Consider the following 26,518-nt stretch of genomic DNA (forward strand, 5'->3'; position numbering starts at 1 on the left):
AAGGGCACAGCACTACTCTCTTCCTCTTTTGTTAGCCTTTGCTCTATAGTAGGTGAGAGTGTTGAAAGGGAGGCAGAGGCTTTAGGGCCAAGTAGTAACAGGCCCCCAGAGGATTGGCCTGCCTAGCTGGGATTTCCTCATCAGTTTTCTTGCTTTCATCTTTTCTTTTATTCTCTTTGGGAGTGTGCTCTAAAGGGCACTTATTTCCCGAAAGGGACAGTCAGTGCGGCTTCCACAAGTACCTGTGGCCTAAGTTGAAGTAGATACTGGTTTCATCAGTGCAGTAGCAGGATGTTGTGGTTTGGGCCTAGCATGACAAGAAGGAACCAGCCTCGTGGCCACTCACTCAACTCTCGCCCTCCCACCACACACACGCAGACACGCTGGGACGGGGAGGACAAAGGTCATCTAGAATCTCATTGATTAAGATAAGGAGGGTTTGCTCACAGTTTACAGTCCTGGGCAAAACAGACCAAACTTGGGGAAAATAATAATTTAATTTAATAGTAATGAAATGCACACAGGACACAGACAAAACAAAGTGCAGTGCTTCAATACACTACTCCCACCTCTCCCTTCTTCCTGGGCCCAAATTCCTTTGTTCCTGGTTTCTCTCCCTCCTTACCCCCAGCAGCACAGGGGAACAGGGGATGGGGTTTAAGAGTCAGTTCACAGGCTTGTGTTTCCTGCCACTCCTTCCTCCTCAGGAAGAAGGATTCCTTACAGTCCTTCACTGCTTCTCCACAGGGTCCCTCCCATGGGAGAGAGTCCTCCACGAACCTCTCCTTCATGCATCCTTCCCATGAGGTCCAGAGCTGCTCCAGCCTGGGCTTCCCACAGTCAGGGGCTGTTTTGGGAGCAGTCACTTCCCCTGGCACCAGGTCTTCCACAGCTGCATAATCCCAAGTCCACTGGCAGCAAATCCAAGTTCACCCCTCCTGGCATGTTCAGGGATGTTCCTCCGCAAGTGCAGGGGGACAGCTGCCATCTCGCCGTGGGCTGCTGGGAAACTTCTGCTAGGGCACCTTCTTCCCCTTCTACATCAACCACGGGCACAGTTATGCCTCTCCAGCTCAGCTCCTTCTGACTGCTTGCTTTGATTTGGTCTTACATCAGTTCTTTTGTATGTTAGTTGCAGAGGCACATCCATTGTCTTGCTGTTTTTGGAGCTGGGGGAGCTTCTCAGCTTCTTACCAGTGCCACCTGTGGGGCCCCTCCCCCACTACCAAAAAACCTGCCAAACCAGCACACAGGGGTATGAAATAAAACAGTAGAGGCTTTGCTAATATTAAGGTAAGGGAATATCTGTGCTGGGTTGTGATAAATTAGTAAGGACATTTTATTTAAATAACGTTGTTATTATTTCCATAGACATGTGAGATGGGATTTTCAAAAGCAGACATGCAGTGTGAAAACAAAGATTGTGTTGACTTTTGATAGAGCTGATCTTTACTTTTGTTAACCAATTCACATTTACATTTAAATTTCTTGACGTGAAATATCTTGTTGCTTGCTTAGTATTAAATTGCAAGATCAGTGCTCCTGCTGGTGGCTGTATGCAACAGTAAGCTGATGTAATACTGAATCATGGGAGAAACTATTTTTCCTAAGTTGCATAATCACCTCACGAATGCTGATTTTATTGACATTTGAGATGCTCCTTCATTGTCATAATCGTTATGGAGATCTGTATGAAGGAGAGCCTGAAGAGTGATTCATATGGATCTAGTCAGGGATAATAAGTTTTTGTTTGGCAAGAACTGAGAGAGCCAAATGAATTAAAGCCAAAACTATGTTAATAAATTTGAGTGATCAGTATGATAGCAGACTTCTTAAGGGAAATTGAGTAAAAAGAAGTATGGAATGCAGTGATCAATTTGATGTGATTGGAAGATAACGGTGAAGATGAGATTGGATGGAACCCAGGATACCAAGAGGTTTAGGAAGTGCTGGCATTAGTTGATAATTGAAGTGATGGTTTAGATGGGATCTTTACAGGGGAGATAAGGAAGGATAAAGTAGTCCTGAGAGCTACTGACAGGGAAAAGGGAGAAGGTATGGTCTCAGGTGACATTCTCAGAGTTACAGTGGCGAGGTAACAAGCTTTGAAGGAACAACAACGAGAGGGAATGTGGGGATGTGTCTGGTACAGGTAGCATGTGACTGAGTAGGCAGTGCCTAAGAGAGTTGGTGGTCATGATATTGTGAGGCTAAAAATGCTCTGCACCCAGTGAATGGATGCTTACGTTCAGTTTGGCCAATGCAAATGAATTCCCCACCCATTGATAAAAGGATTGTCAGAGCTCCGTACTATTAATCACAAGTTTAAGTACATTTCTGAGTAGTAGTGTTGGGGAGAAACTGGAAGTGGCCATATTGTCACTAGCAATAGCTAAGAAAGGTCTGCTAGAAAACAGTGTTCTTTTTCATGCTTTGCAATGTCTTGGCTAGTTTTGGTCCTAGCCTGTGACAGTACTATAATGATACCTAAATTTGTTTACATTTTTGGCTGGTCAGTATTATAACCACTGATTTGTAACAGTCTTTGTATGTTCTCTAGTGTTTGTTTATTCTTTCATGGGGTTTATCTGGGAGTAAATTCCTATAAAAGCATTTTAATTTGAGTCTTGAGATTGTATTCAGTGTTTATTTTTTTACGAGTTTATTAAGTTATAGAAGATCTGTTTAATTAGTTTGGTTAATCTTTTGTTTTTCCCCAGTTAAAAATTGTAAAAAAAACCCCTAAATGGTAAAACATTGCATGGGATTTTTTTTTATATTAGTACTTGTCACTGAATTTAATTTTGAGATAAATCAGTGGACTTCTGTAGAAGGTGCATGTTAATTTAAGAACTCTGCTAATAGTAGACACCTGTCAACTTCATAGATTGTTTGATAAAAAAACATTGAGATATTTTAAGTTGGTTTTATTGTCAAAAGTAATGTTCTGTCTGATAATGTCTCATATCCATCTCTTCCTTTTTGTTCTAGTTGTCATGGATGATGACGACGATGAATCCTGTCTCCTTGATCTGATTGGGTAAGTTTTCCTTCATGAGTTTTTTCAAAAAATTTGGGAAAAATTATTTTGCAAAATCATCTTCTACAAGGCGATTCTATCTCAGTACTGTCTCAAGACTAGGTGACTTGCAAATGAAATGAATAGTTATGCTTCACTTCCATCATGTGGTGATGCATGTATCACAAAGCCTTCAATCTCAGTGTATGCTGACAGTCTACTTGCTGGCATTCTCCTCAACAGAAGCCAAGGAATGAGTGTGCATGGAGGTTGGATTATTTTCTCAGCTGTGGTAATACTAAGTCAGTGTGGAAGCACCTTACTAAGGTTGTTGTTATAAACTAAACTGCAGAGAACTATATTTTAGGATTTAAAAAAAACCCTCAAATTTTTGATAAGTGGAACAAGATATTTTGTTGACACTGTGGTTGTATTTTAAAGGGAAAAGTAAAATTATTCTTTTCTCAATTATAAATACTTAATTTCTACTAATAACATGTATTTGCATAAAAATGTTAGATGTTAAGTGTTCACAACAAACAATTATTTATCAGCATTTTGCTCAAACATACTTCATTTTAATACAGTTGGGGATTTTGCAAGGTCCTGGGTTGTGTTTTGTTTTTGTTTGTTTGTTTGTTTTTCTATAGCAGTTTTATTTGGAGGTTGATAATTCCATATGGGAAACTCAAAGATAATTAGGACCCCTGAAGCATGAGAAAGATTTTTGTGGATTGTATATGTGACAGATTACCTTCCATTGGCTAACATTTATGTCAGTATTCAAGAATGGATAAAATGCTATAATGCATTTAAAAGAAGAAAATGGAACATTTTGTGTTTGACACTTTGTTCAAACTCTGTGAGAAATTAGTGTGACATCAGTCTTGTAACAGTTACTAATAGATTGTCTCAGTTTAATACGAGAATTTTTTACTGTCTTCAATGTAGTAAATAAATAGACCTTTTACTTTTCTCATGCACTTGAGGCTTCCAGCTAAACCAGTGAGAGCTTTAACTTGAGAAAAAAATAAAACATCAGCACAGTGACTGCTGTAATATGAGGATGACTCTGTGATTGCTGTAGCAAAAGCATGGCTGGTAATGGCTCACAGTTATATTCTGTGAAGTATACTGTGCAAGATTACTGATTGTCACCATATGAAAACACGTCCTGCTTGGAACATAAAGATGATAATTGACTGCATGGGACAATTAAGTGCTCTGTCATGAGCATGAATCATAAGGATCCTGGTACAAGTTCACAGGTGGTTTGGAAAATGAAGCACTCTCTATACAGATGAGTGTGTGAAAAATTTGTTTTCTTCTGCTGCCAGCAATTATTGTCTTAAGTATCTAGAAGAATGGAAAACAGCATTTTTTTTCTATCTGATCTTCGATTTTGGTAAGTGCCATCTCAAATTCCTTCTCTTACTAAAGACAATATTTAAGGTGATAGTGTTCTTCATTTTTAATTGCATTTTTTGTAATTTAAAGCCAGTGAGCAAAGCTAGTATTAAATGGTCTGGCTGTTTATCAGTAACACTCATAAGCATGATAGAGCCCTGTATAAGTTCTGTTCTCCTTAATTCTTAAAATTTAGTATAATCTACTAAAGATATGTAACCACTTCTATGTTGTAAGCATAATTGTACAACAAAGTCCATGCTAAGTACTGTCTAGCATGTCTTTTGTAAACACGAATGCAGTTTATTTTTTAAGCGAAGAAAAGAGGAATAGAAGTACATTGTCTGTTTAGTAGAGTTGTTGTAAACATGAAAGATCTTTAATTTGTGCTCTCTTTGTTTTCTAGGATGATCGAGAGAAGGAGACATGTTCTGAATTATTTTTTTTACCTGAGAATCTCTTGCTTCTCAAAAATGTTATTATTACTTGTTAATCAATAAAGATGTTTTTAAATTAGAAAACCTCCGTATCATTTTACTCTTCATGCTAATGGATGTGTTGGGAAACGCTGTATAGTTGTAATAAAATAATGCCATGTAACTAAATCTTTGAGTGTGTTTTGCTGTTTGTGTATGTGCAGTTAGATTTGGTTGAATTTCCAAGACTCAGTTCATCCGACCACATTTTGAATCAGAATTTTATTCAGTGATAGTGCTAAGTTAAGGAAATACGCTGAAAATTTATTTAATAGTATTTAATCTCATATTTCTGAGGTTGATTTCACTTGGAAAAGATGCCATTTTTTTCTCCAAGTGAAGGGACTGTTACTCTGGCAAGCGTAAGTTTGTGTTAACTTACATTAAGAATAGCAGAAAAGATGTTAAAGATTCAGATTTTAAATACCCTGGTGACTTACACACTAGCTAAACAGGCATAGTTCACCTCTGTGGGAGAGATGGTACCTGTTTTCATTCTCATGTTAGTTGGTGGTGGTGTTTTTCTTAGGGTTTGTGCTGTGTGCTGTTGTAAAATACTGTGTGTTTTAAGAGAGTATGAGTAATACCCTCATAAAGGGAAGAGGAATGCAACTAAAATTTTGTGATGATCATCATTTATTGCTTGAAGTACATGGTACAAGGACACAAATAGCATTAACATCTGAAAACTGCTGATGTGGAAACAGATACTTAGATGATACAAACCTTCAGCTTTGCATTGGGGTCAATGGAGGAAATGTTTTTGCTATAGACCTCATTTACATTAATGCAGTATCTGTCTTAGTTAAATTAGCCTCATTAGTAGAAGGAGCTTTCAAAAAGTGGTAACTTTGTTTTTTTCCTCCCCTTAAGGGACCCACAGGCACTGAATTATTTTCTACATGGACCTAGTAGTAAATCTGTAAGTAGCATTCCTCTGTATTAGACATATGTAATCTTCATTGAAAATATTATTTCTGAACATGATTTTTGTCTTTTAACAGAGCAATGAAGACTTGACTAATGCAGAATATTCTGTAGCCAACTCAAATTCAATTTTTGCCAACTCCAATGTAAGTGGTCAGGAGATAAATTGTATTTATATTGAAATTGCATGCTTCTGTTATGGCTTTACTTGGCTTTTATAAAACAATGAGGTAGATGTGTGTTTTGACCTTTTTTTGTATGAAAATTCTGGATCCTAACAGAGCCATCTCATGCTGTTAATATTTTCAGTAGTTCATTGGGTTTTCAGTGGGGAGTTCATCAAAAGATGCTGTATTGTTGGGTGCTGTTTTGTAAATGTGTAAAACAGCTTGCTGAGCAGTGACAGTGTTCTCTGGTATAACTCCCTCCAGGAAACGGGACTTGTGATTTTAGTGATTGTAGATGTAGCAGTGCTCAAATGTAGACTCTAAAAGTTAGTAATTCATGCATTTTCTAGGTATGTTAGGATGGTTTTGTTTCATATTTCTAAATAGAATCTGAGCTAGCAATTGTTTTTAAAGTAATGAATAGCACTTTTTTGTTTCTTAGACTGAACAGGTACGTTTCATTCCTGTAACTTCAGTATCAGGGAAGACACTTTAAGTTCATTAGGTGGTGCACGTAGTGGTCAGTATTCTGTTTTGGCCAGGAGTATACTGCAGTCCTGGACCAAGTTTTACCCAGTGAGGCTGTGGAATCTCCATCCTTGGAGATCAAGCCAAGGCTGATCTGCACTAGTGTCAGCAATAGTCCAGCTTTGAGTACAGGGTTGGACCAGGTGACTTCCAGAGATTCCTTCTGACCCACATTTCATTGATTTTATTGGTGTGCTTTTAAAAATAACTGAATTCTTCATGCCACAATTCAGTTATTTGAATACATAGAGTAGGGTTTCCTTGTTAATTCCTCTTTCTGTTTTGTACTCTTAACTCTGTTTCGTGTTGCTATCAGATATGTGGAAGTACTTGTAGGTGTGCAGGGACCTTAAAAAACAGGCACAAATAAATCCTGAAAACTGTTTATCTGTGCATAGAAAATTACTGACTTCTCTGTAGCTGCAGTAGTGTGATGTGAACTGTTTGCCCTGTCCTTCCGTTTCAATATCATTAATAAATGTTGTGGAAGAAGCACACTTTGAGTTACAGTTCTTTCTCCAGATAAGCTGTTCAAGGGAGTGGTGCGGCGGGGGGGGGGTGGGTAGGGTACCAGGACTACTAGGATGTGCCCAGTTTTCAGCTTATCAGGAACAGTGGTTTCAACTTGACAGGAGGCTAGCCAGTGTTGAACATCAGCTTCCTGAATACAGCGTGGCAGAGGTGAGTTTTGAGAACTCATCCTAATAAAAATCAGGTTATGAGGAGGAAGAGGATGACATGACATGCATTTGTCACAGCCCAGACTCACTAGTTCTTCTTTGTAGAGATCTTCCTGAAAAGCATGAGTGGGTGGACAGGAGTTAGGGATGTATTTCTGGTGTATTTTCAGAAAGGGGCTTTTTGGAGCAATTTTGAGAGGGAGTCGGAGATTTCTGGGCAAGCTAGGATTGTTGCATAGGGAGTAGCAGTTGGAAGAAGCAAAAAATACTTAGTGAAAGCTAAAAAGAGCTTTCTGATATAGGAGGTTCGGGGGGTAGGTAGTCTAGAAGGCAGGTGATCAGAGAAGCAGGAGTTTAGTGTGTGTTCCGAGGATGGCTTATTGTATTTTCATTCTCCAGCACTCATTCCTCTCATGCTGTTCTCATCTTTTTGTGTCTTCATAACAAATACCAATGCCATCTTCTCTTCCCTCCCTCCATGACTCAAGAGACTTGATTGTGGAGATGGGTTTTTACAGTGCATTGTGAAAGAACAGGGGGTATCTAAAATATAAAATAGATGGTTTCAGAGTCTTTGCTTATAACGTAAGATACCTGAAAACTTAAAGGCATCTGAGTTTTTAATCATGAAAGTTTCTGCAGATACTGAAAGTTCTGTCTTTGTATGTATTCAGAATTGCTACCATGAAGTAGGATTGACTGTCTTGATGCTCGTCTCATGCCTTTCAGTGGCAGAGTTTACACATTTTTTCAGTGTCAAGGGTTCAGTGTCTTAGCTAGTAAGCATGCTTAGCCAACACCTAACACAAAAAAGACTTCAGTTTCTGATGACTGAAGGGTGAGAATGTAGTGCCCACACTTGTTCTTTCCCCCTCTCCCCTCTTGAGTGGAATGATGGCATACCGCCACTGGTTGCAGGTTGGTTTCCTTGGGAGGTTATCAGTGTTGGTTACAACCCTCATGAAGAGGGTTAGCCATTGCTCAGTTACCTTCCACCTTCCTATTGTACTACACTGTAAGAGTTTAAGAGAGCAGAATATTCATGGAGCCAATGACAATAAGAGTCTTAATTGTTAAGCAAATCCATGAAGTTGCAATGGCACTAACTTCTTGTTGAAATTAGTATGGTGTTTTGTGTGACTGTTCTGAATCTGGGCAGCTGTGACTGAGATGTTAAATTGGCAAGTCCCTGTTTCCACATAAAATTGGTTTTGGTTGTTGAACAGTCCTGGGAGCAGGGGATGAAACTTAGGATTCTTCATTCTAGTGGGAGAGTTTCAAGCTCTATTAATCTTGATTGTATGTAATATTGCTATTATTAATATTAGTTAATAGTTGCATTGTTAGTACTAACTGGAATAGCATTAACTAGAGCCCTCTAAGTTACACAATTGTGAAAGATTTCAGACTGGACACTGCCACTGGAGACAACTTACAAATGCAGTGGGGAATTCTCCACAAAACCTGATATTATGAGTCCTATTAGTGCCCTAACTGTGCCTATGTACAGTTGAGAACCCGATTTGTAATTTTAGATGTTTATGAGGTGCAGACGTCAAGACATTTAAGCACTAGTTTAATTTCTCCTGTTAACTTATATGTTAAAAACAAAACATAATTTTATAATTGTGTTTTGAAAATATTGTATTTTAAGAACAATCTCTTAGTATTTTAAAACATGGCAAAAAGCACGGCCAATTCAGAAACAGATTGGGGTGAAATTCTGAATAAATATGCTTGAGGAGTTGAAGTTAGGGTGAGGATGTTATTGTATGTGATAATTGCAGCTTGCAACATATTCACATACTCTTTGTATGAGGTGAAAACAAACTTCTGTGACCTTCAAGGAGTGAAGGCTCAAAATATGAATGTGACTCTTGATTTCACACCCACATTTTGCATTTCTTCTGCCCTGAAAAGAAATGGGATGTGGTTTTTGAGTAGTTGAGATACAATTTTTGCAATTTAGAAAGGTGTAGTCTGTCTAACTAAAAACTATGCATTATGTGTTATGCATTAAAATTTGTCATGCCACCTGTATAAACCTGATACTTGTCTAGAGATTCTGGACATGGTTTATTTTAGGAAATATCGATGACAGTAGGCCAGAGTGAAGCAGATCACGGTATTTTTATGGATATAGATTTGAAGGATTTTTTCATTCAAGGTGGTACTTAGTATTTGCTGTAAGTTCACTGATTACAGTTCTCCTTAACCTTTTTACTAGCATAAACCACAAAGTCTCTAGCATTGTTTTTCTTACTGCTTTGTTTCTGATTTTTTTCTAAACAAAAAATTAGTGTAATTTCTTACCTTAGTGAAATGGTCACTAGCTTGCACTGTGTGGCTATAGAAATGCTGATAGGATTTTGGAGATGGATCTCATTTGATGGAGGAAGTCAGTGGCAGAGCAGGTTTCTCCGGCCTTTTCCCTGCTACTGTTGTTGCTGCTGAAACCTTGCCCCAAATTGAGCTACGGTGGAGATCTTTTTACTCCTTTCCTTTATCCTTTTGTCTGTGCTGTGCTCAGCTTGAGGAAAGGAAAATGTTACTTCAAGAGCATGTCACATCCTCTTGAAAAGTGCAGCTGCAGAGCTGAGTGCTGTGGAATTGGGAGGCTTGAAAGGAGAGCAGTGTCTCCAGCAGTCTGTTATGAGGGCATGAGTAGGATGCAAGGGACACACATGTTTATGCTGGCCCTCTGTAATGGGATGAATGTCACCTTATATACAATATACTATGCAAATAATAAAATTTTCGAAAGAAAGTTTGCTTGCATAAAGAAAAACTTAATGGGGAAACAAAGCAGAGCTTTCAATTTCTGAAAATTGCTAATTTGTTGTTTTGCCTTTCAGAACACTGATCCTAAGTCATCTGTAAAAGGTCAGCTTGGAGAGGGGCCTAGTGATGGACTGCAGCTGTCCAGTAGCCTTCAGTTTCTTGAAGATGAACTTGTATCTTCTCCTTTACCTGATCTTACTGAGGATCAGCCTTTTGATATTCTTCAGAAGTCCTTGCAGGAGGCCAACATTACTGAACAGACTTTGGCAGAAGAGGCGTATTTGGATGCCAGTGTAGGTTCTAGCCAACAGTTTGCACAAGCTCAGCTTCATCCTTCTTCATCAGCATCCTTTACTCAGGCTTCTAATGTTTCTAATTACTCAGGTCAGACGTTGCAACCTATAGGAGTTACTCAAGTGGTACAGCAACCTGTTGGAGCATCATTTGCAAGCAATACAGTCGGTGTGCAACATGGCTTTATGCAACATGTTGGAATTAGTGTTCCCAGCCAGCATTTGTCTAATAGCAGCCAGATTAGTGGTTCTGGGCAGATACAGCTAATTGGTTCATTTAGTAATCAACCTTCCATGATGACCATTAATAACCTCGATGGATCTCAGATAATACTGAAAGGCAATGGTCAGCAAACACCTGCAAACATGAGTAGTGGCCTCTTGGTTCATAGACAAACTCCAAATGGTAATTCACTGTTTGGTAATTCGAATTCAAGTCCAGTAGCACAACCTGTAACCGTTCCATTTAACAGCACAAATTTTCAGACGTCATTGCCTGTTCATAATATCATCATTCAAAGGGGTTTGGCACCAAACTCTAACAAAGTTCCCATTAATATCCAACCAAAGCCTATCCAGATGGGTCAGCAGACTGCTTACAATGTGAATAACTTGGGAATACAGCAACATCACGTACAGCAAGGGATTCCGTTTGCTTCTGCAAACTCACCTCAGAGTTCAGTAGTTGGTCCTCATATGTCTGTTAATATTGTTAATCAACAAAATACAAGAAAATCAGTTACACCTCAGACAGTTAGTAATGCTGGAGGTAGTATTGTTATCCATTCTCCTATGGGACAGCCTCATGCACCTCAAAACCAGTTTCTCATACCTACAAGTTTGTCTGTTAATTCTAATTCAGTTCATCATGTCCAGGCCATAAATGGACAACTTCTTCAGACTCAGCCTTCCCAGCTGGTTCCTAGCCAAGTGTCTGCTGAGCACGTAATGCTCAACAGGAACTCTACAAACATGCTAAGAGCCAACCAGTCGTATTCGGGACAGATGCTGAATAATCAGAACACAGCTGTTCAGCTTGTCTCCGGCCAGACATTCACAGCTCCTGGAAACCAAGTTGTAGTAAATCATGGAACTTCACAAATTGTTGGTGGACAAGTGCCACTGCAGCAGTCATCGCCAGCGGTGGTGCATTTGTCACCCAGTCAAGCTAATGTTTCTCAAGCTAGATCAAGTTTTACTACAATGTCACCTGGGCAGTCTGCAGTCTCAAACATGTCTGCATCCAATCGATTTGCTGTTGCAAGCTCTTCTGGCTCAGTACATCCTAGCTTGGGACCATCAGTTCAGTCTGTCGCATCAGGAGGAAATTTTACAGGAGATCAGCTCACACAGAACAGAGCTCAAGTTCCGGTCAGTGCATCGCATCGTCTTCCAGCATCCTCTTCCAAGTCTGTCAGCACCTTTAGTCACACGTCAGTTGGAGTAACACAGCAACAGTTTGCCTTTGGTCAGGTATGAAAGCTGCTTGAGAATGTAGCCAAAGAAATACTTCTAATCTATGCTAAAATCTGGTTAGCTAAGTATTAATTTTTCTAGTTTGTGCTATTACAAATGCTGTGGAAATGCTGAAAATTACTGTAACCCAGAGACAGAATTTCACTGGGTATTTTCTAAAATCTATCCCTGAGTGAATGAGTCTGTGACTTGCCTTAATTCAGAAGATTTTATTGGTGATTTATAGTCATATTTTCAGAACTGCTTTGCACTGATCTATTTCTCTTCCCATTTAAAGGAATAGACATTGTAAGGTTATAAAACTGTGAGCTCTACTGGAAATCTTACCATGGGAGCTAGATGTAAAGGCTAGGGTACAGTCTTAGCACTTACAGGTCTTTTTCACCTCACAAAAACTGTGCCTGTGTTTTTAAGGTTTGACCTATTCAGATTAGAGATGGAAAAGTTTATTCAGTTTCTTGTTGTTTACCATACAAAATTAATCTGTTAAAACTTAATCTTTTTGGCTTTTTGTACACTGTAGTTTTGTGTCTCTTTAGCAGTTAGAAGCTTTCAAATTTGAAGCAAAGATGAGGGAAGAGATTTTTCTCAGGTACCTTAAGAGAAAATACCTTTGAAAGCAGTTTCCAAAACTTAACATTTAAAAAATACTTTCACTAAGAAGAGGTCTACTTAGTAGTATAAAAAAAATATTTAAAGATTTACTTTAAAGGTGACTACTGGTCTTTTTTTTCTTGTCCATTTGGTGTAGCTGCAGTATTTATTAAATTTGAGTTTGTATGTTTTCACAAGTGAAATACTTAACTCAGTGACTTGTCACACAGTTAGCAACAAGCTGTTATTCCACTTCTGTCCTTTTTTTGCTTTTGTTTGTTTTTTTAGGTCATTATAAAATACTGATAATAACCATCTCAGCATACATTTGCACCAGTTATCATAGATCTTTCTCTTTCCCCAAACATCTAATGGATGTTTTTTAACAAAGACCAAAATGGTCTTAGAAAATAATGTGTATTTAGGAAATAAGGGTCAACATGTTTTAGAACCACTTTTTGAGTCTTTGCTAAAACCACTAGCACAGGTTGTAACATTTTATTTGGAGATGAGTAATTTGAGGCCTGTCTGATGTTCTTGATGTGTCTGCGTCTTTCCATTTGTAGGATATGTGCTGGGTCAGTGAGTTTCAGGAGTTCCAAAAGCATAGGATTTCTTAATGCTGTAAAAAATTATTTTGTTTTTATGCTGAAAATTAGGAGCTGAAAATGGGAACAACAGAACAAATTCTGCTGTTTACCAGAATCTTTTCAGTTTTTACTTGCATTTTAAATATTGTACCGTATTGTAAACTGTGTGTCATTTAGTTGCTAGACACTGAAGTTTGTTCCACTGTGTATTTTTGTTGTGGAGAGAGCTTATTAAGTCATCTTGCAGTTTTGAGACTCTAAAAAGCTGAGCTTTCTGAGGACCACTTGGAGTGATAGGTCATGGGTCTTCCAAAGTACAACTGGTGCATATTTGTACTGTCAGTGCTATTTCTATTCCTCTCTGATTTAATTTTATAAAATTCTTGAACTTGGGAGGAGTTGAGATGTCTGAAATTTAACCACTTAAAAATTTGAAGTGGAAAAAGGATGCATAGAACTGAATTTTAATTGCCTTTTTTGCTTTTTTTTCCTCTGTTTGTTAAAGCTTTCAGTAAGTATTTGACTGTGGTTTGTTGTTTTTTTTTTAATGTATGTGGCACAGAAAAAAGCTATGAACCAGACATCACCAGTTTCTGCATCGAAGACACAGGATAATTTCAGACAGCCTCAGCTAACAAGTCTTCTGAGCAACACACTATCAGGTCAACTAAGGTCTTTTAAAAATAATTTTCCTAATTTTCTCCAGCAACAGCAATTGTTTCTTCTGCACTGTGTCAGATTTGCATTGATGGCTTATGCAGACAGGGTCCTAAAGGTCATAAGAATTTTATTTTTGGAAGAATTCAAACTAAGTTTTTCAATATTGAATATGTGCTTTTATTTTTCCCAACCCACAGCACTTGATTTTGTAGACTGAAAAGTTGAATCTTTACCATAAGCAATTATTTCTCCCCTCTAGAAAATGCAAAGTTGTACCTTCTTTAATTTTTCTTATTTTTTTTTCAGCTTAGGAAAGTAGAAATAAGTAATTTTCATTAAAAGGACATCTGCTAAAAATTCTATGGAACTTCTAGACTGTGTTGTGATGGCTACTTCAGATACAGAGGAAAGAAAAATAGCCATTACAAGGTTTTGTGCAGGTTGTCATCACCCAGTTTGTTTTTGAATGTGTCGCTTCTGGTTAGAATAGTTAACACATTGTTCATATCAAAATATTGGGCTTCTCAGGCAGCACCATGCCACTAAAAGAACAAAACCAGTATCTTAAAACCCAGAAAAATACAGTAACCTTCACGTTCTCTTTGAATGTAAGTAACCATTTTGAATAAGGTCCCATTATCTACCTGCCTTTTTTTTCCTTGTATACTGTTGTGTGCAAGCTGTCCAGACAATTCTCAACCACAACATGCGTTTTTTTTGTGTGTGGAAAAAATTTAAAAAGAAATCCTATTTGTGTTGGTTGTAATATAGCATGGCTGATAAGATGCTGTTTGAATTACTCAGCAAGGCATTTGGAGGAAGTCTGATCATCTAGAAAGTGTAGAAAAAAAATTACGCCTGCTGTATAATTTTTTTCAGGAGCTCTAGAAAAATTGCTTTGTATCTTGAGGAAGGGTTAGTATTGAAAAGCTTGATAAAATATACCATATGATTTTCTGTAAATTGTTGGGGCACTGTACTTATGGTACTTGAATGTTTTCTTACATTGCAGTGCTATGTTAGGAGGTGATTTATATCTGAGGATTTTTGTAGTCTGCAGAAGAAAGTATCATTTCCTTTCAATTTTTTTCTCCACAAGCTAGTTGCATTAATGTTTTTAAGCATAAGACCTGTATCTTTCTCCTAAGAGCTAAAAACTCAAGAAAAACGTTCAGGATAGGTACATGAAGTTATTCTGTTCTTTCTTTGGATGACAGGTCTTTTTAACCTGTTTTTATAGGACAGGACTCTGGAGGAAAAATCATACAGCAATCTCTAGGAACAGCACAGCTGCAAGAAAAAGTAATAGGATCATCATTAGTTCAACAGAGTATACAGGTAGAGAATACTTTTATTTGTATGTGTTCTTTTCCCTTAAAATTTTAGTGAAGTTGGGGATGTTTCAGCTCCCTCTTGATAATCTAGGAATCCTTGTTGTTTTATTTTAGAGTATATGTAATCACTCAGGCTTGTCAGATTCTACCTTATCTTAATAATTGTTGAGTATTTTGCAAATTGTTACTTAGAATGCTGCTTTTAGATTTAATTCAATAAGTGGGATCTGACTTTACTGTTTTCTGAAGATAATTTCATGTGACATAGCAATTCTTCATTGCGTTGGACGTAAGTTAGATCTACGCTTTCCATCACTTCTTACAAACTCAGATGTTCTCTATCTAATTGCGTGGGGTTGGTTCGTGAGAAGTAGCAGAAAAATTCCATCTGGTCTTTGCCTGTTTTACTCTACTGCATTAACTTTTTTTACCACCAAAAGTTCTCCTGTATTTGGTAGCTATGTACAAAAATTTAACAATACATCTGGGGTGTGGGACTGAAAGGCAAGGCTAGCTCTTTCAGAGAGGGAATACAGGAACTGGAGGGAGGAGGCCTGAATTGAGTAGCTGAGGGCAAGAACTGAGGTTCTGATCTAGGCTTGAAAGTGTTGACTTCATTGTCAATGGAACTAAACTACAAAGTCATGGAATAAAACAAGGGAGGATCTGATTTAGAATTTTTTTTCCTTGCTGTAAATATATTTGTCAATGTAGTATGACATGAATGTTTTCCCTTAATAGTGTGCAAGTAGACCAGAAGATTCTCACAGTAGTGCTCTATTACAACTTCAGCCTGGTTTTGTAATTGTTGGTCAGATGTGGTGCCAAATACTTCTTACACTCTGAAGGTAGAGGGTTTTTGGCCAGCAAGTACCATTATAGTGTTCCTGCGTTCTACTGCTCCTACTTCACTAAGATAAATGCTCTGTACCACATGCTGTTTTGTTCCTTTTAACCATGTTCAAAAGAGTTTCAGTGTTACTTAAGAGTTTCAATGCAATCTTACTTGAAATGATAAGTATCTTTTGCACTGTGACCCATTTTGTTAGTAAGACTAGTTGACTGAAAAAAAACCAACAACTTCTTATTAAACAAAGACTCTTTGATCCAGAATGGCTTATTTGGGAGAATACTTGGATTGCAGTAGTGCCTCTTGTACAGGAGGAGCGTGAGCATTTCCCACCTCAGAGAGCTTCACATCTTTGGACAGTGTTCCCTTGAAAAACCTTCACTTCATGAATGTCTAAGGAAAGGAGGTGATAGAGATCTACCTGATGGGTGTATCTATAGAATTGACACTGAAACAGAATTCCCAGAACAACTTTCACCCCCCACCCCCGCCATCACGGCTTTTGAGAATCCAAGTATGCAACCTGAGCCTGCTTTTCTGACAAGTACTCTAATCCATCCCAATCAGACAAGATGACATCAGCTGAAAGATGCAGAAACAGTTCTTGAGAGCAGGTTTCTTTGGAAAAGTTTTTAATTGTACTTTTTCTTCATTTCACCTGATGAATTTGACCACCAACCTTTTTCCTAGTGAAGCATGTGTATGGACTACAGTGAAATTTGTATACAAGCAGCATTTCAGACCTTTGGTTTATGTGAGAGAAGTGGCTTCTGTATTTTGTTGCTGCAGTGCCCTGTGGAAATAGGAGCTATTTGAAAGTGTTAATACTTGTATGGTATTTACACTGGTATTGATGATATACTAAATTGGCAGAAATTGATTCTGAAACTTACTTTGCGAAGGAGTGGATATATTATAATTTGTCTTTTATTTTGAACTTAGGTGGATGGTCATTTAGTTGGACAGAAAAGGCCTGCTGCCAAACAGCTAACTAAAGGAGCTTTGTAAGTAATTCTTTTGTAATTTTGCTGCAGACATTTCCTCTAGCCTTCCTTTCTTTTTAGTTTTTGTTGGTATTAGAGTATGTGTTAATTATATTTAATTAATATTCCTTGTAGTATTCTACAACAATTACAGAAGGATCAGGTGCATGCTGTGACACCAGATAAAAGTCGATTTAGATCATTAAATGATGCAGTTCAGAGACTTCTTTCATACCATGTGTGCCAGGGATCACTGCCAACAGAAGAAGACTTAAGAAAAGGTAATTTTCTTTTTAAAATTGGCAATTAGTTTGTAATAAATATATTGACAGAATTCTTTATGTAAATTAGAGCAATAAGAAAGGGAACACTTTAAAATTTGTGCAGGTTACTGAAGAAGAGTAATTGAAAGTATATTCTTGTCTTTCTAGTGGATGGTGAATTTGAATCTGTAGCTACACAGCTCCTGAAGAGGACACAGGCTATGCTAAACAAATACAGATGTTTGCTTATAGAAGATGCAATGGTAAGGTGTATAACCCAGGCACAATTTATATGTATAGAATGTGATTCAGTTTGTTAAAAAAAAATAAATACATCTACAGGAAGGTGAGAGCTAGCATCACATTTAATTTTATTGATACTATTTATAGCCTTATGAAGGAGATAAATATATGAAGATTTTGAAGAGTCATACATAGAATCATAGAGTGGTTTGAGTTGGAAGGGAGCTTAAAAGATCATGTAGTTCCACCTCCCCTGGATGGGCAGGGACACCTCTCACTACATCAGGTTGCTCAAAGCCACATCCAACACAGCCTTTAACACCGCCAGGGAAAGGGCATCCACAGCTTCCCTGGGCAACCTGTGCCAGTGTCTCACCACCCTCGCACTAAAGAATTTCTTCCTAATGTCTAACCTAAATCTCCCCTCTTCCAGTTATAATCCATTCCCCCTTGTCCTCTTGCTACCTGCCCTTTTAAAAAGCCCCTCCCCAGCTTTTCTGTAGGCCCCCGTCAGGTACTGAAAGGCTGCTGAGATTTCCCTGGAGCCTTCTCTCCTCCAGTCTGAGCAGCCCCAACTCTCTCAGCCTGTATACGTAGCAGAGATGCTCCAGCCCTCTAATCATCTTTGTGGCCCTCTGGACTCTCTTCAGGAGCTCCATGTCCTTCTTATGTTGGGGGCTCCAGAACTGGACACAGTACTCCAGGGGGGGTCTCACGAGTGCAGAGTAGAGGGGCAGAATCATTTCCCTCTGCCTGTTGGCCGCACTTCTTTTGATGCAGCCTGGGACATGTAGCCAGTGTATTTGTTATTGCACCAGTAATCTCAGTGGCCAACCTGCATTTTTTAAGAGTGCACAAATAATAAAATCAGTGAAATGTGTTGAGTTTGCATTTCACATACCACCCAAGTAAGGGATGCTGTTCTATGTAGAAGTTCATAGATGTTGAAGACACATGAGCTTCTGTTCTCCGCTTAAACTTTTGCTTTTGTGCTGAACAGACTCTGGTAGTCAGGCAGGTGATTTCTGTATATTTTTGTGGGTGATAGAGCCTGAAAGAGTGTTGAACATATACATTCAGAGGCCTCCAACCATGTTTGAATTGAAGACAAGTCATACTACAATTTAAGAAATCATTACTTCTCCTTAGAATCTAGATGGAGTCTCAGATCAGAAGTGGTCCTGATTTAAGTGCTTTCGCAATCCTAGGCACAGAAGAAAGCTGACCAAGTTACTTTAGGAATTTGTTTTACAAGCATCAGGAAATGTCATTGTGGCTTCAGACATGCTAGTTTTCAAGCCTGGAAAAGTTTTAAATATTAGTATAACAGACATTTAAATCACTCTGCTTTAGAGACAGGAATATATAATACAAGTGTTAGAATTAATATGCTTTTGGAATCTAGCAAGTCCCCTTAAAAAGATACTAACCAAGTATTTGCAAGTAATTGCAGGTGCAGAGAGGGGTTGGAGGTTAAAATCTGTTCTTTTAGCATCTGATATGTTGTATGGTAAATCCCATTCAGTCATTTAAAAGAGGTAATTTCACATAGTGTTCAAGTTTGGAACTAGTTGCTTGTGTTATGACTTAGTAGCTAGTGAACTTTCTTCTGTGGTGGATAGGTCCACCTGGCTTGAAGGCGTCATCAGCAAAATGCAACTCGGCACCAACTAGATAGAAGGGTGGGAGAGAAGTGCAGGGAATAAACAGTACGATAGGGTGGTCCCATTGCAAGACTTTTGCTGGCTTGATCTCTAAAGGAGAAAGATACTGTATGATTTAAAACATGGTGGTGTAGAGTGGTAAACATACCCAGTCCTGAAAAGTTACAATTCTTCCAGTTGGAATAGTAATTCCTTGTTTTAAAATCTTTAACAAAATGTACCATGACATGTGAATTATATTTTATGATTGAGTTAGAGTAGTGGTTGGGGTCACAGCCAAGATCTTTGAAGATGCTATGGAATTGTGAGCATTCTCCACAAATACCTAATGAAATATGTTCCTTTTCTCTGAAGAGTAATGAAGCTGTAAATGTTTTGATTTGGTACCAATGTACGAGTGACTGCGGAGATTTTTTAATTTATTTTTTTTTTCTCTTCCTGCAGCGGATAAATCCCTCTGCAGAAATGGTTATGATTGATAGAATGTTTAACCAGGAAGAAAGGGCTTCTCTGACCAGGGATAAGCGTCTTGCACTAGTGGATCCTGGTAAGTAATGGTTAACTTCTGAATCTTATAAAAGCAGCCTAGGTATGGAGTGTTTAAAAACAGTTGTGGCCATAATGAGGATGCTATGGATTCTGGTAATTCAAATACTGAATGAGCAGTTGCAAGTTAAATTTTAATAACTGCCAAATTCGATAATCTAGAGACACTGTAAGGTTGAAGGCAGTTATTTGGGGAAAAAAATATATATTTGACCTGTTGGGCAGAGAAGTATTCCTGAGTTTCTTCTGAAATAGTCATGACTTCTGCATGGTCTCAGTTGTAGTAGGGAAGAAACTCTGAGTTTCCTGGCAGTCAGAGAGCACCACTGCTGTATGGGGCAGGAATACTGAATGAAGTATTGCTTTTGTAATGTCATGGCCAGTTATATGGCAGCATTTTTAACCAGACTGTTGAACATAGCAACTAAAAATACATGATTTGTGTAAGGTAACACTTACTGTTTGTTGAAATATTTTGCATATTCTGCATATTTTAAAAGATACTCAGAGGATGTATTGAAGAATCGATTAGTCTTCCAGATACCATATTTGTGTATTTAGAATGTTAGGAAGTGCTCTTCGTCTGGTTTTACAGTGCACATTCTTGTGTAGTAAGCTGATTAATTTTGTAAACCTACACTGGGTGCAGCAGAATACTTAAGCCTGTGTATGTTAAAGACATGAATCTGTAGATTGTTGATGTCATTTGAATTTTAGTACTCAGAAACTGTGTTGAAGTCTCTGTTATTTTGATGGTTAGATAATTAAAGTAAAATGTTGTTTTTCAGATGGTTATCAGGCTGATTTTTGTTGTTCTGCCAAACAATTTGATAAAATGGCTGAAGAAGCACAGTCCAGCAAAAGTGACCATCAGTCTAGCAAAACATTACCGTCTCGAAGTCAGACTACCAAAACCCAAGCCAGAGACCGACCAAAATCCAGCTCAGCAGAGTCCTCAAATCACAGTAAACTTCCTCTAGTGCCTAACAACATTCTGACACCACAAGAAGGAGTAACTTCTACTAAAAAATCGGAGAGCCTCACTAAAGCTTTAAAATTTGAAAAAGCTAATTGTTCTTCTGAGAGCCGATATGGGGCCCTTTCTGAAGAAAAGATGGGTGGGAAAGATCTTGCTAAGTCCACTGAGAATTCTTCGAGTTCTGAAGACTTGTCAAAAACCGTGTCAAGAGGCAGTCATGGAACACACAATAAAATATCAAGGAACACAGTACAATCTTTCTCAAAGGTAACGTGTAATAATTCCCTCCAAGACAAAACTGTGAGGAGCTCTCCAAAGAATGAAGTTTTACATCCTGAAAACAGGAAAGGCTCTGGTGAACCCCAGCAAGACTTACTGCTCAGTAAGAGTTTAGAAACTACATTTAAAAACATCTTGGAACTTAAAAAAGCTGGGAGACAGCTACAAAACGAGGCGACAAGTAGTGGCTCAGTTGAATTAGAATTTCCTAATTTTTCACCTCTTGCTTCACAGGAAAACTGCCTGGAAAAATTTATTCCAGACCAGAGTGAAGGTGGTGTAGAAACTGACTCTATTTTAGAAGCAGCTGTAAATAGTATCTTAGAATGTTAATAGTTACAGTTTCATGGACAAGTTAATGTTTCTCTTAGCAGAGGCAAATGTGAATGACACCACAAGTACAGCCTGACATGCATTTAAGGTTAACCTTTCTAAACTAGGTTCTGTTCTGTGTTTGAGAGCAATACTCATTGTGGTTACAGTGAGATATCCAAGTAAAGTTAATCCTTGTTAGAATGCAGTCTGTTAGGGCCTTACTGTTTCAAGTATTATTATGATAGTGCTTTTGATAATTGTGCAGTACTGCAGCGTAACGAGGTTGCAGGTTGTTAGGCCCTGTGTAATATGGTAACATACTGACAATCACAGTCATTTTAAAGGATATATTTATTAAGAAAAAGTTTTTTAAAAGTGATGGAAGCAACAATTTCCCCCTACCCTTCTCTTCCACAAATCATCAAATTTTTAGTTTTTCTGGAAAATCCACTGTTCCTCTATTCAGAAGTGATTATTTGCTTTGTTAATGAATCTGTGTTCTAGAATTCAGAAGTTGGAAGGATATCATCAGTGTGTTTACAAGGCTTCGTAATTTAAACTTAAAGTGCTTTTCTATTGCTTTCTGAGCAGAAACTAGTACTTGATGATATATTTGTAGTGGATAACTTTAGTCTGTGGGATGATATTATATGATCTTAGTCACAGTGGCATGATATGAAGTAAAAAATGCTTGACTAAGGAAGGTAGAATGGAAGCCAGTAAATGGCAAAGTGTACAGGATGAGGCCATGATAGAGCCATGAATTTATATATATAATACATATATATGTTAACTCTTGAGGAAAAGATTTTGCATTTTATAATTGGATGTAGTCGGCCTTGAGTCTTTCTGAAGTGGTATAAATGTTTGGGTTTTTTTTTAATTTGTTGTTTGTTTTTTTTAGACCAAGTGTCAAAAGCACTTTTATTTGAAAACTGTTAAGATATTTGTAGCTTATATTTTAAGAGGACATTAGCCTTACTCTGATTAACTTTAAAGGCCAGTGTTTTTTGTTTGTTCTTTTTTTTCTTTTTGTTGTCAGAGAATGTTAAGTCATCCACCATAGCAGTCATAATTACCAATATATGTACAGACCAAAGGTCAATCAGCAATCCCATTGTTTAAACATATCGAAAAGTGTGTAATTATTAATTCATATTGTAGAGCCAAGTGAAACCATTGCATGGTTTGCATTTGGCTTGCTGTCATGTTGTTAAGATAGAATCTTATTATTTTATTTATTTATTTTATTCTATGAATTTTTTTTGTTTGTTTTTGCTGCCCATGCTGCTTTTTCCTAGTTTACTTTGGTCGTGAGTGCTTCTGTGCACATAAGTGCGCTGACATATGTGATGTGGGTGTAGTAAATACACCTGCTCAGGAGGATAGAGCTTCTGTGGTTTCTAAGGTATGCTCATGTTCTCCCCCAGACCTTCTCCACAATTTCTTAGCAGCCGTTTCCCAGACTTGCTGATTACAATTTTTGTGATACAGAGGCTCATTGTGACAAGCTGTGGTTGTCAGTCAGATTGCCAGGAAGGAAAAACAAAAGGTTTTGCTGTTGTGTAGTTCAGTCCATCTGAATAGTGCAAAAGAAAGCAGAATTAGATCCTTGTGACAGTAGAAGATTGCAGTGCAACTTAGTATTGAGCTACAGTCCACTGTCTGACCACTCAAGGGAACCGAATCTAGAAAGCAACGTGAGAAAGATGAACTTAAAATTTATTTCCCCTTCAACATGAATGGATATACTGGTTTTGTATGTGACTAGTTGCCATTTAAGAAAATTGTGCCAATTTAAAAGTACTTGTTTGTAAAAACACAGCATTCCCAAGTGTTGTATAAAATATTCAAGGTAATAATAAGTATTGCCAGTTTTAAATTTTTAGTTAGGTGTCTGTAGAATAGACTCTCAGGCGGATAGTTGTTTTCTTATTGGCAAAACTGACAATATAGTCTTCACCTATTGCCTTTTTAGATTTAATAATATGCTCATGGCTGTGTATCCTGATGCGCATTTTATAATTTTGGAAATTTAAACTGTCTAGGAAGGAAAACAGTAAGTTACACAGCTGTATGCTAACTGATTAGACTTTTCTTTCATAGGGAAAAAAAAATAAAGTTGCACATTCATTGATCCACTTGCTTTTTTCACCACCTCAAAATGGGCAAGGGGTTTCCAGCCTCCCTGCAGCAAATACATAATTGAAGTATCAGGTTATGTGTCTTCTATTGGATGTCATTTGGGGATGGGGGACAATGGCATATAAAAAATGGCAAATTACATAAAGTAATCATGGTTAATCTGGTCAGACACATTTCTCTGAACTACTTGTGAGAGGAACCCATTGAACAATCTTAATCTTAGAGTTGTTAATGTTCTGTTGTTCACTCCTTTGAATTCAGTTCTAAAGGAATTCTGGTACGTGGTGAAGCAGTAAATAATTGTATTTTTTGTTGTGCTTTAAAAAAAAAAGGTATGAATTTATTAATCATATGGGCTCAAGTCCAGCAAAGTATTGTGAATGTGCATGACTTTAAACATGTTTTCATTATTTTGCTGGATCAGCATTGTGGTTTCAATGTTATTTAATACTGCCTAATATTAAAACAAATTTTAAACTGGCAATTAAGAAAACTATGTTTGTTTTGAAGATTTTAGTATAATTTATCTGTTAGATTAGGGAGGCCTTACAGACTGACTTCACTTAAAGAGGATGTGTCACTTATTGTCAGTGTGGTATGGACTTTATTTGCTTAAATACCTTCATTTGTAAAGTATGTCTCACTTGAAATTGCTTTGTATACATTTTGTAAAAATATTTATAAAATGTTTTGTAAAAAAAAAAAGTATAACAAATTGCAGTTTATTTTGTTATGTTGGATAAATACTGTTAAAAGACACAAGTCAGTAAATATATTGTTAATCCATGGATAGGAAATGTTTAGTTGGAGATTACAGATTGAAACAACCATTGCAATACAGCCAAAGATTTGGGAAAAAATGTCTATCTGTGATTGTCTTGATTTAACCAAGTTGAACATTTGCATCTCCAAAAGAGGATTGTTCTCAGTCTTTAAGTAATACAGTTGGAAAATGTTCTTATTCCTGTGCTTTCTATAATGCATCCCTGTTGTAAAGTACTCAATAGGCCAACTTCCCATATTCTTTATGAATCTTTCTGAACATAAGCTATTAGGACTTGGTTCACGTGGCATTATAACTACATAGAGTAATGTCAACCTCCAAATAGCAAGGTTGCCAATGATCCTGCTCTCTTGGCATTTGAAGTCTTGCTGTGGCAAGGTTGTTGAGACACACTCACCTCCTTTGGCATATTTTCACAAGGTAGAGGCATTATCTTCCTGATATGTCAGGGAAATAGAAGAAAAGAGAGGGTTTTTGGGTAGTCAGCTGGCCACTTTATCCATGCTACAGGTTTCAGAGTTGTGCTAATTGTATTTGGTTATAGATACCTGTCTTTGCAGTGTTTCCCCATGCCTTTCTTTTGGCTGTGGAAGATACTACAATTGGTGATAAAATGCTTCTTCCTACTTTTAGAATGGTGATGAACCTTTTCTTACTGTGATTGAATTTTTCAGAAAGTATGCTGAGATTCTGATCTAGTAAAGCTCTTATGCTGGGAACTTCAACACTGTTTTTGGAGGCTATGAAAATGAAGGATTGGTGAAGTGCACTGCCTCTCAACTTGGAGTAGGGCCTGCAATATTGAAAGGTAGAAATCTTCATGGTTAGTATTTGTTATTTTGTCAATGAGACAAAATAAACATGCCTTTCTGAATGCTTCCCATATGGATTCAGACAGTAACAAAATGAATAAAATCAGTTATGTTATTTTCAATCTTTGTTTGGGTTAGGATGGCTAAGCATCTTGGATGATGATTTTTTTTTTTCCTTTCTCATATTCCTGTAGACTTACCAGGCAACCTTTGTGGGTTGGGATACATTTGATGTACAGTTTACTGTGCAGCTGTCTCCACTGTAGGATATCTTTTCATTAGAGGAATATGGTGTGTTTTTTAATTGCCTTTCGATAGCATTGTTGTGGTGGTGTTCATTGGACTTACTCCAAAATTCTGAGCAGAATTTCTGAAGGTTGGGGCATGTGTGTAAATGCATAACTTATTTAAGAAAGTGTCCTGGTTTAAGCCAGAATGAAGCCACTTTTCCTTTTACTGATTTTTTTTTTTTTCCTCCAGTAAGCTTTCTTTTAACTAGTAGCAAAGTGTTACAGAAAGTCAGAACACTTCATTTTGAGTGTCCCTATAAACCAAAAAATTGCCAGAATAAGCTTGGCACAAGGAAAAGAATATGTAAGTAATGTTAAGCCTTGGAGAGATTCCTCTGTTCTTCAGGAAGTGTTTTCTTCAGAAGCCTCTGAATTTTTTCTTTTCGAATTGTACACACTTTTTCTTGGACTTTTCACAATGGTGTGTTTGTCAGCTTGAAGAAATGCAAGAAATTTTCTTTGTGGTTTGGGGGTCACCTGTCACTTTGGTTAAAGAAAGTCATTGCAGAGAATAAGTAAGTTCTGGTGAAGAGCTGAACAGCAGCAGCTGTGGTGTACAGATACAATACACTGTACACAGATTTCAGGTTGCAGTAGTGGTGGGTATACTGAATTGTTTATAATTTATGGATTGTCGTTTGTCTTGTGCTGCTACTCTTGCAACTAGTCATTATACTGGAAATTGAAAAAAATTGTATCTGTAATCATGAGTTGCAGTAGGTAAACACCAAGCAAGCTAGGGCGAGCCTGCTGTACTAGGGAAGATGAAAAGACACAAATAGTCCAGCTGAACCAATGTTTTTGATGTAAAAGCAAAAACCTCTGAAGTTGCCTTGTGTGCTGAGCATAAAACCCCGCTTTATTTTTTTCTAGATTTGATATCATACATTTTTGTGGGGAAAAATGTTTTACAAATGGAGGAAGAAGCTAACTCAGAATTTAAGGCTCTTCTGTAGTGTGCTCTTTGCTGGGCCTCATGCTAGCTTTATTTCAGGTGGGTACCATTTTTTCTGCAGATTAGTAGCCTTTTGGAATGTAGTGCTCAGTCTTCAGTGCTGCTTTGGCACTGCAGGAGGTATTTGAGGAATTACTTCAAATTTTGTTTTTCTTGAAAAGTAAACAATAGAATAATTTAGGTTGGAAAAGACCCTTAAGATCATCGAGTCCAACCATTGACCTATCACTACAAAGGCAAAGGAGGTGTTCTTATTTGAGGTAAGTTGTTGCAACTATGTTGATGAAACTACAGCAGTTTTAGAAAACAGTGTTTTGGAGGGTAAGCAAAGTTAGGTAGTCCATACTGGTACATCTAGACAGTTTTTACTGTTTCAGCTAGCTTTTGTGCCTACATGGCTTTTAGTTACGTACTGTAGTCATACCAGCAGTCCAGTTTTCAGAATTGCTCTGCGCTCTTGGCTGTACAAGTTCCTTAT

General features: G+C 37.6%; 1 protein-coding gene across 5 annotated transcripts in view; it reads left to right on the plus strand.

Annotated features, from left to right (window-relative positions):
- The window catches only part of BICRAL (BICRA like chromatin remodeling complex associated protein), a 49,205-nt gene extending 24,416 nt beyond the window's left edge, over positions 1-24,789 (plus strand). For 4 of the 5 annotated variants that reach the window (XM_051615923.1, XM_051615925.1, XM_051615924.1 and 1 more), the window contains 11 exons: positions 2,992-3,040; positions 5,776-5,824; positions 5,907-5,975; positions 10,060-11,751; positions 13,501-13,600; positions 14,839-14,936; positions 16,725-16,786; positions 16,901-17,046; positions 17,197-17,291; positions 19,380-19,482; positions 20,270-23,191. In XM_051615923.1, coding sequence (XP_051471883.1) covers positions 2,997-3,040; positions 5,776-5,824; positions 5,907-5,975; positions 10,060-11,751; positions 13,501-13,600; positions 14,839-14,936; positions 16,725-16,786; positions 16,901-17,046; positions 17,197-17,291; positions 19,380-19,482; positions 20,270-21,072 — 3,261 coding nt within the window. In that variant the 5' untranslated portion in view covers positions 2,992-2,996 and the 3' untranslated portion in view covers positions 21,073-23,191. Of the gene's footprint in view, positions 1-2,991; positions 3,041-5,775; positions 5,825-5,906; positions 5,976-10,059; positions 11,752-13,500; positions 13,601-14,838; positions 14,937-16,724; positions 16,787-16,900; positions 17,047-17,196; positions 17,292-19,379; positions 19,483-20,269; positions 23,192-24,657 lie in introns of those variants that run through there. The other variant, XM_051615927.1, reaches the window with a different exon arrangement.
- The last annotated feature ends 1,729 nt before the right edge of the window (positions 24,790-26,518 follow it).

This window comes from Apus apus, chromosome 3, assembly GCF_020740795.1.
Source record: "Apus apus isolate bApuApu2 chromosome 3, bApuApu2.pri.cur, whole genome shotgun sequence".
NCBI lineage: Eukaryota > Metazoa > Chordata > Aves > Apodiformes > Apodidae > Apus > Apus apus.